This window comes from Pelophylax lessonae (assembly GCF_965119305.1).
Source record: "Pelophylax lessonae genome assembly, chromosome: 5".
NCBI classification, from domain to species: domain Eukaryota; kingdom Metazoa; phylum Chordata; class Amphibia; order Anura; family Ranidae; genus Pelophylax; species Pelophylax lessonae.
In genome coordinates, this window is record NC_138772.1 from 511,179,574 (window position 1) to 511,195,862 (window position 16,289).

Genomic DNA, 16,289 nt, shown 5'->3' on the forward strand with positions numbered 1-16,289 from the left:
TATTATTATTGTAATTTAGTAAAAATAGCGAGAAACATGCAGGCAGAAGGTGGCGACGGCCATCTTGGTACACCCCGCACTGCTCAGCGACAAACTGATTATATAGTGACATAGTCTATTTCACTCTGTCGCGGTAAAATAGTCTATTTCAGTCTATAAGATGAGTTTACTGCTAAAATAAATGTAAAATTAAAGATTGCGTTGGTGTTCTGTCACGTTAGGAAACCCATTGGAACGCATAGCGGCCATGTTGGAACGCATGGCGCATGCGCAGTAAGTTTGGCTCGTCACTTCCGGTTTCGAAATCTAATAGTGATATTCCGATAGAATACCCACACAGCACGTGACTTGTGTATACATTTTTGTCTACGGTCGTGTGACCACATAGTACGTAATCCTGCTTCCTGCGCAACGTCCGGGGAAGGGCGTGATCAGCGAGTGACAGCAAACAGGGGCGGAGTCTGGCTGATCGAATTCGGAGCGGACACGTCAGCGGTGGGCGCGTGACGTCGTAGGTACCGGGCCCGGTGTGTCCCGCTGGCATTGCAGCCATGTCAGACCTCGGGGACTGGTTCCGCAGCATCCCGCTCATTACCCGGTACTGGTTCGCCGGATCCATCGCCGTCCCTCTACTAGGGAAGCTGGGCCTCATCAACCCCGTCTACCTGATCCTATGGCCGGAGAACTTCCTGCACAAGTTCCAGGTACGATGTCTGATCACCGGAGACTCCTACCGGGAACCGGACCTCCTGAGATAGGGGCTGTCTACCCGGCACTCCTAGAGGGCTGTGCTTCCCCCATCCGTCCACCAGAGGGGGCAACCGGGGCACATATACTGAATACACACACGGGGGGATGAGACCATAACCCACCCACCTACCTACCGCCATCGCCTGTGTCCCCAACCCACCTACCGCCATCGCCTGTGTCCCCAACCCACCTACCGCCATTGCCGGTGTCCCCAACCCACCTACGGCCATCGCCCGTGTCCCCAACCCACCTACGGCCATCGCCCGTGTCCCCAACCCACCTACGGCCATCGCCCGTGTCCCCAACCCACCTACAGCCATCGCCCGTGTCCCCAACCCACCTACGGCCATCGCCCCGTGTCCCCGACCCACCTACGGCCATCGCCCGTGTCCCCAACCCACCTACAGCCATCGCCCGTGTCCCCAACCCACCTACAGCCATCGCCCGTGTCCCCGACCCACCTACGGCCATCGCCCCGTGTCCCCGACCCACCTACGGCCATCGCCCCGTGTCCCCGACCCACCTACGGCCATCGCCCCGTGTCCCCGACCCACCTACGGCCATCGCCCCGTGTCCCCGACCCACCTACGGCCATCGCCCCGTGTCCCCGACCCACCTGCGGCCATCGCCCCGTGTCCCCGACCCACCTGCGGCCATCGCCCCGTGTCCCCGACCCACCTGCGGCCATCGCCCCGTGTCCCCGACCCACCTGCGGCCATCGCCCCGTGTCCCCGACCCACCTGCGGCCATCGCCCCGTGTCCCCGACCCACCTGCGGCCATCGCCCCGTGTCCCCGACCCACCTGCGGCCATCGCCCCGTGTCCCCGACCCACCTGCGGCCATCGCCCCGTGTCCCCGACCCACCTTTATTTAATTTTCATACTAGTAATGGTGGCGATCAGGGACTTATATCAGGACTGCTGTATTGTGGCAGGCCCAACAGATCGGGCAGCGGCATCTCTTATAACAAACATACATCCAATCTCCATGGGACACACTGCACCGAGCCAACAATGGGACAATTCTATTCCCTACCCACCCACGCATGCCCACTGTCTTATTGTCGGGTCGGCGCAGTGTGGGGCATGTAGATCCCACATGCACACTAGGATCTTTTGTCTGACCCCTTACAATGTTATCAAAATTCACTACCTATTCTGTGCATGCCCAATAGGACGTGTGACGCGGCTACAAGATGCTGCATAATAAATCCACAGCTGATCTCAACCGGAAATTACATAGATAGGGAAATCTGATGTGGTAGGGAAATCTGATAGAACACCGGTGTAGGTGCATTGACTTCTGGGAGCGATGACGTTCAGCTCCCAGAAGTCATCGCAAACAGGAAGTGATGGCGTGGGCCGCGGCCGCAGAGGGAGGTAGTGGAAGGAAGATAAGTAAAGAAAAATCGGGACTATCCATTTATTTTTCAGGTTAATGTCAGCAAGCGGATGGCCCAAAGTCATTTTTGAGGCCGGACCTCCGCTTTAACATAAAAATCCTTCTGTGTGCAGAAGCCCCCCTAATACTTACCTGAGGTTCCTCCAGCGATGTTGGAGGAATGTCTCAGCCATTTGGGACTCCCCTCCTCAATGGCAGCGCAATTGGCTTCTGCTGCTGTCAATTGTAAAAATAATACAAAATTTAAAAAACTGACACCGTACACACACAGCATTGAAAAAAAAGAATTAAAAAAATAAAAATAAAAACTGACACAGTTCACGTCATATTAGTGCTTCCTCATCAGTGCCACCTATTAGTGCCCATCAGTGCTGCATATTAGTCACATGACATTTTAAAAAATTATCGGTAATCGATATTGGCGAGTATTTGAAGAAAGTATCGGTATTTGTATTCAGTTTTGAAAAAGTGGTATCGGTACAACCTTACCGTACCCTACGTTGATTGAAATTGGCTGGGATTGGCTGAATTTCGATCCATGTTTGTCCATTCTTATTCGTGGATCTATAACTCTACTTCTCATGACCTGGCTTGTTGAAGTCTCGCTCGATCAGCACAGGCACCCGATATAGCTGTAACTCTGATCAGTGTATTCTGATGACTGGGAAGTCTCTCCGCTAGCAGAATACAATGACACAGAAGGGAGGATTCCTCCACCTACATCCAATGTGTGGATGGGTGAATTGGGTCAGTTTTTTTTATTTTTTGTTCTACCCGCTGGCATAAAGGATCATTGTATGGCAAGCTTTATTGCTGTTGGGATGAAAATTCAGGAAGCACCAAGGTAGAAGGCCCCATAAACCCTCAGCCTAGGAGAGGGGTCTGTAGAGGCCCCATAAACCCTCAGCCTAGGAGAGGGGTCTATAGAGGCCCCATAAACCCTCAGCCTAGGAGAGGGGTCTATAGAGGCCCCATAAACACTCAGCCTAGGAGAGGGGTCTATAGAGGCCCCATAAACACTCAGCCTAGGAGAGGGGTCTATAGAGGCCCCATAAACACTCAGCCTAGGAGAGGGGTCTATAGAGGCCCCATAAACACTCAGCCTAGGAGAGGGGTCTATAGAGGCCCCATAAACCCTCAGCCTAGGAGAGGGGTCTATAGAGGCCCCATAAACACTAAGCCTAGGAGAGGGGTCTATAGAGGCCCAATAAACACTCAGCCTAGGAGAGGGGTCTATAGAGGCCCCATAAACCCTCAGCCTAGGAGAGGGGTCTATAGAGGCCCCATAAACACTCAGCCTAGGAGAGGGGTCTATAGAGGCCCCATAAACACTCAGCCTAGGAGAGGGGTCTATAGAGGCCCCATAAACCCTCAGCCTAGGAGAGGGGTCTATAGAGGCCCTATAAACCCTCAGCCTAGGAGAGGGGTCTATAGAGGCCCCATAAACCCTCAGCCTAGGAGAGGGGTCTATAGAGGCCCTATAAACCCTCAGCCTAGGAGAGGGGTCTATAGAGGCCCCATAAACCCTCAGCCTAGGAGAGGGGTTTATAGAGGCCCCATAAACCCTCTCAGCCTAGGAGAGGGGTCTATAGAGGCCCCATAAACCCTCTCAGCCTAGGAGAGGGGTCTATAGAGGCCCCATAAACACTCAGCCTAGGAGAGGGGTCTATAGAGGTCAGACTGAAGTCTGAGGCTTCGTTCACATGTGGGCGTAGCGGATTGCGGGCAGAATCACCGCGATTGTGCCAGTGATCCGGAAATCATTGCAAATCGCAGGACGCCTGTGCGTTGCCCGTGATTTTCAATGGCACCACAAACGCTGTGCGATGTTGCTGAGATTTCCACCTGCCGAATCGCAGTAACATCGCGCAAACAAAATCGCAGGATGCATGATGCTCCAAAGAAGCTCTTGTACTTTTTTGGGTGTCATGCATCCTGAGATTTTGTTTGTGCGATGTTACCGCGATTCGGCAGGCGGAAATCTCAGCAACATCGCACAGCGTTTGGGGTGCCATTGCAAATCACGGGCAACGCACAGGCGTCCCACAATTTGCAATCATTTCCGGATTGCGGGCAGAATCGCGGTGATCCGCCACGCCCACATGTGAACGTAGCCTTAAAGTACAACTAAAGGCAAACGTTTTTTTCAGTTTTGGATAGAGTGGAGAGGGATGAAAACCCCTGTCAGTTTTTATTGCTGTCTGTTCTCCCCGTTCGGGAGATTCCCCCTCTCCATTTGTCCTGTTCATCATTATCATTGAAAGTTTAAAAAAAAAATCCCAAATTTTGGGTTGTCCCCAGAAAAGTAATAGAGCGGAAATCTTTCAATGGGGACACTGGTTCTGGTGACCTGGGGGGCCCCAAGGAATTCCCCTAATTTGCAGGGATTTCCTCCCACTTCCTGTTTGGCTATGGGACAGGAAGTGAAGGGAAATCTCTGCAATGGGACACAGATGGCAAAAAAAAAAATCTGACAGGGGTTAGAACCCTCCCTTACTCTATTATACTCTATTATATATATATATATATTCTAAAAAAAAGTTTTGCATATAGTTTTACTTGGCAAAAAAAATCTGACAGGGGCTAGAACCCTCCCTTACTCTATTATACTCTAAAATATATATATATATATATATATATATATATATATATATATATATATATATATATATATATATATATATATATATATATATAAAAAAGTTTTGCATATAGTTTTAAGTCACAGGTACGTACTGGAACCCCAATAACCTTGCATTGCAGCACAGTCTTAATTTGAAGGATAAAAAATTCAAAATAAATAAAAATTAAACAAAATAAATGCACTTTTTTTTTTTTTCAGGTAAAAAAATGTTCATTTATTTTATTTTTTTTACTTGAATCCTGCAAAGCATTGCACCCGTGATAAGCAGATCAGGAGTGCAATGCAGGTAATCACAGGAAGACTCAATGAACTACCTAGAGGCCTCAACAGCATCCTGGTAGAACATTGAGATATACAAGCCGGCAGCTGCATTGGCTGTGTGTACTTGTAGTTCTCCCATTCACAGAACTCTGTTATTGAATGATGCAGCCGGGTGGGCGGAGCCCTGCAGGATCTCCGGCTTGCTGTCACTAGAGGCGGTGGGTCGGGGAGAGGCTGCAGCATTGGGAACAGTTTACATATTCCACCCTAAAATTAGCGTAACATGTTCCTAAAAGTGAACTTATCCTTTACAAGGTTTACTCTCTCTGCTAAAATAGTAGATTCTTTGCTGAAAATTGGAGGCCAGTCCTTCCAAACTTGGTATCAGACTGGAGCAGCATTTCTCAACCTTTTCAACATAGAGGAACCCTTGAAATAATGTTCTAGTCTCATGGAACGCCTGATAATAATTACTATATATATATATATATATATATATATATATAAGGCTCAGTTCACATGTACATGGTGCGGGAAACGCAGGGAATCCTTAACGTTCACCGCACTGAAATCTCACTCTGTTCATGCAAAATGACACCCCAAAACAGTTCGCCTATTCACTTAGTATGACCCGGCCATTTTTTGCGATAAGGCACTGCGTTGCTTTAACTGACAATTGCGCTGTACCCCCCCCCCCCCCCCAAATAGAGCTTTCTTTTGATGGTATTTGATCACCTCTGAAATGTTTTAATTTTTGTGCTATAAACAAAAAAAGACCGTCAAAAAGGCCCTCCTATTCCTTCTGTATTGATCCGTATTGTAATTGTACTGCCCCCCCCCCCCCTAATAATCGCACAAAATGACCCCCCCCCCTTTCTCAGATTTAGACTGTAGTAAGAATACAGTGCTGTCATTGCTCCACCTTCAGCCTGCTGAGCGGACAGTGGAATGGCAGCAGACTGATGAAGTCCTCCCTCTGCTCCCCCCTCCAGCCTGCTGAGTGGACAGTGGAAGAGCAGCAGCAGACTGATGAAGTCCTCCCTCTGCTCCCCCCTCCAGCCTGCTGAGTGGACAGTGGAAGAGCAGCAGCAGACTGATGAAGTCCTCCCTCTGCTCCCCCCTCCAGCCTGCTGAGTGGACAGTGGAAGAGCAGCAGCAGACTGATGAAGTCCTCCCTCTGCTCCCCCCTCCAGCCTGCTGAGTGGACAGTGGAAGAGCAGCAGCAGACTGATGAAGTCCTCCCTCTGCTCCCCCCTCCAGCCTGCTGAGCGGACAGTGGAATGGCACAAGACTGATGAAGTCCTCCCTCTGCTCCCCCCCCTCCAGCCTGCTGAGTAGACAGTGGAAGATAAGCAACAGACTGATGAAGTCCTCCCTTTGCTCTCTCTTCTCCTGTTAGCATGTCCCTTGTCAATGCAGTAGCGTTCAGCTGGCTTGATTGGCTCCCAGTGCTGCTCTGTCCTCTTCTGATCTGTGGATTTGGGATAGGTTGTCTTTAGTTCCTCGGTTGGATAGTCTGACTCCTGAACTCTGCAATCATTTGTGAAATCCTGTATCATCTAATGTCTGTGAAAACCCAAACCTGTTATAAGTAAAAAGTTGAGACAGCCGATGCTGACCTCTGTTCTGAAAATGCTGGTTGCTTGGCTGTTATGCTAATCCAGTGACATCAGTGCCAGGGAGAGACTTTTTTTTTCTCAGACTATTTGATATGCAGACTTGTTCCATCACACAGCCAGGTAACAAGCATTTTCAGGCATGGGTCCACATTTGCATACTACTTATTTCTTTCATGATTGATTTATTTTATTCTACCGTTGTCTCTCTGCCTGGCTGATTCTCCTGTGACTCATAGAAGTCACAGATGTGCGAAACTCAGCTTTGTTGGTCGTATAGGAAAGTCTTGTGTGAGATTTTCTCAGATTGCATCAGTCTGATACAGCTGCCTGCTTTAAGGACACGTCCACCTCTGCAATCCTCTCCGTGTCTGGAGGTGTCCTCTGATCATCCGCAAATCTCACATTCTAGGTTTGTCTCTGCACTGTATGAAGTTCTATTGGTGCCGGTGTAGATCACTGCCAATGTTCTGCTCTATGAACACTACACCTCCCATAGTCCAACTCAGGAAGGAGGAAGAGAGGGTGGTTACATTCCTACATACAGTGGGACAGGGCTCCATAAACCCCAGGCGCCAGGTCTGCATGCATGTGCCCCCTGCTATGTATCCTGGGCTCTGCTTTCCCACCTGCAGGCCTGGGGCTGGCATAGCGGGTGACACCGGGTAAAGGGTAGGTAGGAAAGGGAGTGGACATGTTGCCCTGGAAGTGACATCTCTTCCGGGTCCCTGTTCAGTTCCTTGGCCATCAAGGCCAGAAAATAATGTAATGAAGTGCATTCAGGGGAGAGATATCCAGGGTCTAAAATACCTGCATGTCCCATTAAAGAGAACCTGTCATCAAAAAAATCAAAAGGGGGAGGGAAAAAATCCTTTTTTTTTTTTTTTTTTTTTTTTTTTTAAATGTAGGTTACACCCAAGCAAATATCTCCACCCCCCCCTCCCCCAAAAAAAAAAAAAAAAAGGTTGTCCCCTACCCCCACATTTAAACACATACAAGCGTGAATGCACACGGCAGGGCGCCTGTGCCTGAAAATGTTGATTGCGATACACGTTACATATCGCTGCACGCCGGATTGAGAGCAATAATTCTAGCACCAGACCCCTTTTGTAACGCTAAACTGATGAGGGGGCGTTAAAGCGTTGCCTATAGAAAATATAGGGTACTGACATGTTTAACCGCTTCAGTACTGGGCACTTTTACCTCCTTCCTGCCAGTGCCAGGCCAATATTCAGCTTTCAGCGCTGTCGTACTTTGAATGACAATTGCGTGGTCATGCAACACTGTACCCAAATTTCATTTTTATATATTTTTTCATACAAATAGTTTTCTTTTGGTGGTATTTATTCACCACTGTTTTTTAGTTGTGTTTTGTTGTGTTTTTGTTTTTGGAAATAAAAAAAACTAAAAAAGGCAAAATAATTTTGAGAAAAAAAAGTTTTTCTTAGTTTGTCAGAAAATGTAAATGGGTAATATTTCTCCTTCACTGATTTGTGGCGGCCTGTAGGCCAGAGTAGATCTGCAGGCCCAGGATCGGCCTAGTGGGTGCCACCAGGTAAAGCAGGGGTCTTCAAACTATGGCCCTCCAGTTGTTCAGGAACTACAATTCCCATCATGCCTAGCCATGTCTGAATGTCAGAGTTTTATAATGCCTCAGGGATGTGTAGTTCCGCAACAGCTGGAGGGCCGTAGTTTGAGGATTTCTGAGGTAAAGGGTAGGGAGGAAAGGGAGTGGACGTGTTGCCCCGGAAGTGACGTCTCCTCCGGGTCTCTGTTCAGTTCCCTGGCCATCAAGGCCGGAAAAGAATGTAATAAAGTGCAAAATGCAAAATGAAAGTATTTTGTTTTGTTTGGAATACAAGCCTGACCATTGTTTTATGATTCTCACTAAGAGCCCATTCAGACTAGCGCGACACGACTTTGGGGGGCAACCTGGGAAGTCGCGTGCACCGCGACTTTGGCACGACTTGCAGAGACTTCACATAATGGAAGTCTATGCAAGTCGCTCCGAGGTCACCCCAAAGTAGTACAGGACCCTTTTTCTAAGTTGGAGCAACTTGTGTCGCTCCTATTAGAACGGGTCCTGTACTACTCAATGGACCGCGACCGACCGCGACCTGTCAGGCTGACAAGTCGTGCTAGTCTGAATGGGCTCTAAGGCCCCTTTCACACTTGTGCTACTTCAAAGTCGCACGATTGTACCGCGATTTTGACGCAGCTTTTTGCAGCGATTGTGATGCGAGTTTGACTGGGCTTATAATGTCTTTTCCTCAAAACGCATCAAAATCATGCCAAAAGTAGTGCAGGGACTTCTTTGAAGTCGATGCGACTTCAAGTCACACAGATATGAATGGGGCTCATTGGAAATAATGAACGACTTGTCATGCGATTTTGCAGTCCCAAATCGCATGACAAGTCGCACAAGTGTGAAAGGGGCCTAAACTAGTTTGAGAAAAAAATAGATACTTGAAAATATTTTAACTCAAAAACTCCCATCTATTGCGCTCAACCCTCTCCCAAATGTATTTTTTAGTGAGCGATCTTTGATTTGATCAGACTTTGTAATTATTGGTGGTGGGGTTTGTGTATGTTGGGGGAGGGGGGGTTTCTTTCTAACTACCATATAGTCCACCATTTTCCACCAGTAACTGAGATACAAGCTTTGGTGGGACGTGTACAGAGAATGTGATTGGTTGATGAATTGATGTGTTTCATTACAGATATGGAGACCGTTTACCTCAACGTTTTACTTCCCTGTGGGACCCGGCACAGGATTTCTGTACATGGTCAACCTGTATTTCCTGTATCAGTATTCAACACGACTTGAAACGGGTAAATGATGATTGCATGTTTTCTGTTATTGTGTCGTCCGACCCGGCTTTTTATGCCACTTTTTGTTTATAAGTTTTAGCCCCCGTTCACACTAAGGCGACCTGTGAAGCGACCTGGTCGCCTCACAGGTCGCCGTAGGTCGCCTCCCATAGGGAAGCTGCGGACCCGTTCTAATAGGAGCGACACAAGTCGCTCCGACTTAGAAAAAGGGTCCGGAGCTTCTTTGGGGTGACCAGGAGGCGACCGCCATAGACTTCAATGTTATGAAGTCCGTGTCGGCCACTCCGAGGTCGCGGCGCGCTGCTCGCACCGCGATCTCGGAGGTCGCCCCGGGAAGTAGCGTCGCGTGTATGTGAACCGGCGCTAAGGCTCCATGCACACAGGGCGTCATAAAAACTCCAAAGCTGCTTCTTGACGCCGGGAAAAAGCAGCTGTAAAAACGTGCTTTCAGTAGCTTTTTCCATTAGCGTTATTGCACGTTTGGCCACAGTAGCTTTTAGCAGCGTTTTTTCTGCCTCCATTCAAAATCAATGGTCCCCTATGGGAGCCTATTGATTTGAATGGAAGTCGCACCGCAAGTCGGATCAGGGTGATCCGACTTGCAGCGTGACTTGCGCTGTGAGAATCTTGAGGGGGAACTCCACGCCAAAATGGGGAAAAAAACGGCGTGGGGTTCCCCCCCAGGTTCCAAACCAGGCCCTTTGGGTCTGGTATGGAATTTGAGGGTAGCCCCACGCCGAAAAAACGGCGTGGGGTCCCCTCAAAAATCCATACCAGACCCTTATCCAAGCATGCAGGCCAGGAAAGGGGAGGGGACGAGCGAGCGGCCCCACCCCCCCTGGACCATACCAGGCCACACGCCCTCAACATGAGGGGGTGTGGGTGCTTTGGGGCAGGGGGGGCTCTGCAACCCCCACCTCAAAGCACCTTGCCCCCATGTTGATGAGGACAAGGGCCTCATCCCCACAACCCTGGCCGGTGGTTGTGGGGGTCTGCGGGCAGGGGGCTCATCGGAATCTGGAAGCCCCCTTTAACAAGGGGGCCCCCCAGATCCCAGACCACCTCCCTACGTGAATGGGTATGGGGTACACTGTACCCCTACCCATTCACCACATAAAAGGCAGTGTATGTGAATAACGACAGGAGACGTTTTGGAAAGTTTATTAAATATCTTCATCCGGTCTTCTCCCTCTCCGGTCTTCTGCTCTTTTGCTGTCCGCTCTTCTTGTCTTCTCCTCTCCGGTCTTCTTCTCTTTTGCTGTCAGCTCTTCTTCTTCCTCCGGTCCTCCTCCGACGACGTCTCCGGTGATTATGCTGGTCTCCGCAGCTTATTATATAGCCATTAGGGGCGTGGCCGCCAGATGACATCTGTGACATAAGGGGGCGGGGGTCTCCCGATGACGTCATCTGGGACGTCACAGTGTACCCCATACCCATTCACATAGGGAGGGGGTCCGGGATCTGGGGGGCCTCCTTGTTGGAACCTGGGGGGGAATTTTGGCGTGGAGTTCCCCTCAAGATTCTCACAGCACAAGTCGCGCCGCAAGTCGGATCACCCTGATCCGACTTGCGGTGCGATTTCCATTCAAATCAATAGGCTCCCATAGGGAACCATTGATTTTGAATGGAAGAAAAAAAATGTATAACGTGGCTTAACGCACGTTAAGCAACGTTATTCAGCCTTTAGCAGCGTCAGACGTTTTTACAGCTTGACGCTGCAGCTCCAGAACGCACAGTTCCTGAGTTTTTTTTTTTGGAGCTGTAAAACGCCTATGCCACTTGGAGCTCCTAAAAGCTCTATGTGTGCATGAGGTCATAGAATAACATGGATGGGCGTTCTGCAGCTGCAAAATGAAACGTCTGACGCTGCTAACAGCAGCTCCAAAAACATCCAGTGTGCATGAGGCCTAATCACTATTTTGTTTTTATGTTTTTTTTGCTAAAAATTTACTTATAACCCCCAACTTTTTTTATTTTATTTTTTATAGCAGAGATGTTAGAATGGGGATCGTTGCAATTTTTTGTTACATGCTATTTGCGCGGCGGTTTTGCAAACACAATTTTTTTTTTTTATAAAAAAATACACTTTATTGAATTAAATTTAAAACCAATATATGCTCCAATTTTTTTTTTTTTTGTAAAATGTGAAACCTGTTGTTAAGGCGAATAAATAGATACGAACTTGTCATGCATTAAAATCACGCACGTTCGTGGAATATCTACAAACTACGATACTTACAGGTTGCCTGTTTAGAGTTAGATATCTAGCGCTAGAATTCTTGCTGTCGCTTTAAAGTGGAGTTCTGGCCTATTTTGCAACTTTAGTGATTCCTGGAGTGCTCGCTATTCTGCAATTGGGCATTTTCTATTTTTTTCGGGGGTCCCTTACCTTATTTTCAGGGCATTTTTGATTGTACTTCCTCCTTCTCCCCCCTCTGTGGCCGTGGCCACCGACATCACTTCCGCCTTTGCATTGCATCCTGGGAGCTGTTTGTCATCACTCCCAGGAGGCTGGAATCAGGAAGAACTCCCAGAACACTCCCTTGGAATCAGGAATTACACTATGGCTTCAGATGCCCACATCCAAGATGGGTGCACCCAGACAGCGTTTTTAAAAGTAAGATTTTGACTAAAATCCGATACTGTACACCTTGTAAGTATGAGAATAGCGGTTCTGTAAAGGGCGATGGATCAGTATTATAGGGGTATTTTTAGTTAGAAAAGGTATTTGAGGCCGGAACTCCGCTTTAACCACTTTACCCCCAGCCCTATTTCGGACACTTTTTGTTCACAAGTTAAAACCAGTATTTTTTCCTAGAAAACTACTTAGAACCCCCAAACATTATTTCTCTAGCGCTCATTGACAGACGTAGTCCTCGGTGATACACCACCTTCGGGTTATGTTGCCTCCACAGGAGCAGGACTAGACAGGAAATTAAAAAGCTCTGGCCACACCCTAGGGGAAGTCCCAGAGGGTATATCCTCTCTCTCTCTGCCTCAGCAAATCAGTTATTTTCTGTCTAGTTAGGAGTAAGGACCTAGATACCTTGCTGGGATCTTAGGTCCTGGCAAGATTTTTTTCTTAAAGGATTTTTTAGACAGCTTTTTTTCTCCAGTGTTCCTGTGAGATCTTCAAGCAAGAAAGCTGAACTGGGCGACGGGCTGGATGTTGAGATCCGGTGGTCACCCCAGTTCAGCCTACGAGCGCGTGCAGGCCATAGCTCCGCGCTGGGTCGGCCGCGACAAAGTCCCATTAAAGGACTGACCCCGCGAGTTAAACGTCTCGCTGAAACGCCAAAGACCATGAGTCACGGCGTCCATATCGGTCGACAGCCCTCCCGCCCCGGTGGAGAGGGGTACTGTCAGGAGTTGGTGCCCGCCTGGTTCCGGTATGGTGAGTAGTATGTTCCCCCTTTCCCCCTGACGGGTCTTGTGGTGAACGCGGGCCCCTCTCTGTATGGTAAGATAGAGTCCCTCTCTATCCTATAAATGACACAGATCCTCCTACTTTGAGTGTGATTTTATGTGCAAAAAGCCAGGAGGCTTGGTTTGGGAGCTAACAATCTAATTGTATACATGTTAAAAAGATTATAATCTGTGGCATTCTGGGAATCTTACGGTGATAAGAATAAGCTTCCTACCAGTCAGAAGCCACGGACATGTAGACTGCCTTCCTAATCAGATCTCCAGCTATTAGCAGGCCTCCCGAATGGCCATGCGGTCCGCCAGGGCCGGTACCGCCAACCACGCCAAATCCCCATGCAGAGAGAGTGTTTTGTGCCCTGCAGCACACCGCTATTCAGTACAGGCCGCCGCCATTTTTTTTTTTTTTTTTTTGCTGGATCGCACGAGCCGCCATTTTGGCGTAGCCTCGTGTCTCCAGCATGGGGGCGGCCATGTTTGAGGTGATCCAAACACCTCGTGGAGCTAGGGGAGGCGCCGGAAGGCGTGCAGAGGGGCGGAGCCGCCTCCTTTCTTCCTGGGCAGCCAGCCAAAAGACTTCCTGTTTGTCAAGACAGCGCTGTAACCTGTTGCAGTTAAACTCTGAGCATCAAGTGGTGAGCCTGGGGGTCTGTCTATCTCTCTCGATCGATAGGGATCCCTAGCAGGTAACACTAAGGGGCTTTTTGTGGCGCTGGGGGTCTGAAAAAAAAAAAAAAAAAAAGTTTTTTATTTTTGAATTATATTATCCAGGAAGTGACTGGAATTATCATGGACCCTGCCACACATATTCCCCCACCTGTTTCCCTCGAGGGGGCCACGGGACCCGCCGGTGCACAGAGTGTAGAGTCATTTACAGCAATTTTGGAGTCTATGGTGGCTCGGGTGGAGGCGGCCTGTCAGGGACGGGGGTCAAGGAAGCGACCCCCGCCTACCCCTATACTATCTGACACCTCTGACTCTGATTCAGAGATGGTCACTGCAGTTGCAGGTTCCTCTGCAAGGGCTGTTATCCCAGGTAAAGCCCCCTCAGACAGTGAGGAGGACGCTTCTTCTCCTGCTATAATTCAGGAAGAAGCATTGGTGGACGCACTAGTTGTGGCAGTGCAGGAAACCATAAAACTTGAGGCTTTACCGGCAGAGGCAACTGAAACAGAGATTCCTTTTGGTACTAATAAGCCCATCAAAACGGTGAAGGTTTTTCCTGTACCCAAATGTTTCGGTAATCAGATTAAAGGAGAATGGGAGCATTCTAAGCGTACCTTTACTATTTCCAAGCGTATTGCTAGACGCTATCCGTTTGAGGAATCCATCATTAAGAAATGGACGGTACCACCAGTGGTGGATCCACCTATTTCCAGGCTGAATAAAGCCACGGTTATCCCAGTGGAGGACACTTCGTCCTTTAAGGATCCGGTGGAAGCAGAGTCCCGCACCATCTTCTCTCTGATAGGGTCAGCATTTAGACCAGTAATTGTTATTGGTCTAGTTTCCCAGACACTTACGAAATGGGCGAAAATGGTACGCCAAGACCTTAGGGGAAAAGATATTCCCCAGGAGACATCTGATTTGATGGAACAGATTATACAAGGGCTACAGTTTATCTGTGACGCAGCCTTGGACACTACTCCCTTATTAGGGCATGCATCTATGTCAGCGGTGATCCTCAGACGTGTGCTGTGGTTAAAATGCTGGTCAGCTGACCTAGGTTCCAAAAAGACCTTGACAAATCTCCCTTTTCAGGGGAATCGTCTATTTGGGGCCAACCTAGATGAAATCATCAAGGATGCCACTGGGGGCAAGAGCACTTTTTTGCCACAGGCTGCTAAAGCTAAGGGACCTCGCAACAAGCGAGGACCTTTCTTTACCGCCCATAAAGGGCGCCCGGCTGGTACTAGCGGGAAAGGCAAGACTCCTCCAGGAGGGTTCAAGAAGGGCTGGTCGGACAAGCAGAGGACCAACCCAGCCAAACCCGAAGCAAAGGAGTACACAGCCTGAAGGTGCGCCCCCACCCGGTTTCAGGGTGGGGGGACGTTTTCACCGGTATTCAGGACATTAGATCGAGCTTCAACCACTACTACCGGTGCGATTCTTCCCTTCCAACATTTAAGTACTACAGGAAGCGGTAGTTACCGTTCCCTGAATAGATCTTTTCCTTTACCTTTTCCTAAGATTAGTCCCTATACCTCACAGGAATCGGATCTGGTTGACCAGATAGGCCAAGTAGCCTCTAGTCGGGTGACTTCGGTCCCTGAGGTTCAACCAGAAAAGATCACCCTTCCTGATAACAATCGGGTATCTGATAAATGTGTGGGAACAGAAAACGACCAGACTTTCTCGGATGGTCGGGGCCAGATACCTCTAGGGACGCCTGGTTCAGATTCTATCAGCGCCAGTGGTCCTAGAAATTCTAGGCTGGCCTCCTCAAGCCGGCCTGGCCGACTTGGACATGCTAGTCGCAGACGTTCCGTGGGAACTTCGTCTCAGGGAGTGTCTGTGGTCTCAAGGACCAATTTACCATCATGCTTTACAGTCGCTGGGTTTAATGGCCTGGCCATTGAGACCCAAGTACTGAAGGACAGAGGTTTGTCTACTTCAGTCATTCCTACCCTTATTAAAGCAAGGAAAGCGACTTCCAGCAAGGTCTATTATCACACATGGAAGACTTATATTGCGTGGTGCGAATCTTTAGGATTTCCTCCACGTACCTATTCGGTGACTCGAATATTGGCCTTTTTGCAACAATGGGGTTGAGCAGAAGCTAGCCTTGAGCACCATCAAGGGTCAAGTTTCAGCATTAGCAATCTTCTTTCAGAAACCTTTAGCTACCAAGTCCTTGGTGCGGAATTTCATCCAGGGGGTGCGGCACCTGGCTCCTCCAGTCCGCGCGCCCTTACCGCCCTGGGATCTTAATTTGGTTTTGTCGGTTCTACAGAAACCTCCCTTTGAAAACATCAGGGAGATTCCCTTGCTTACTTTATCCCAGAAGGTGGCCTTCTTGGTGGCTATTACTTCTGCTCGCAGGGTGTCAGAACTGGCTGCATTATCATGCCAGTCCCCATACCTAGTGATTCATAGGGATAAGGTAGTACTTCATCCTAAGCCATCTTTTCTTCCTAAGGTGGTTTCAGATTTTCATCTGAATGAAGATATTGTACTACCTTCCTTGTGTCCTCAGCCCAAGCATCATCGGGAACATGCGTTGCATTCCTTAGATGTGGTTCGGGCAATCAGGGTATACCTGAAAGCTACGGAATCATTCCGTAAGACAGATTCACTTTTTGTGATCACGGATGGCCCCAGAAAGGGTTTGCCTGCATCTGCCGCGACCATTGCCAAATGGA

At 48.8% G+C, this 16,289-nt stretch overlaps 1 protein-coding gene across 1 annotated transcript in view; it reads left to right on the plus strand.

Annotated features, from left to right (window-relative positions):
• The first annotated feature begins 441 nt into the window (after positions 1-441).
• The window catches only part of DERL1 (derlin 1), a 53,751-nt gene continuing 37,903 nt past the window's right edge, over positions 442-16,289 (plus strand). The window contains exons 1-2 of the mRNA XM_082257294.1: positions 442-704; positions 9,393-9,504. Coding sequence (XP_082113420.1) covers positions 552-704; positions 9,393-9,504 — 265 coding nt within the window. The 5' untranslated portion in view covers positions 442-551. The remainder of the gene's footprint in view (positions 705-9,392; positions 9,505-16,289) is intronic.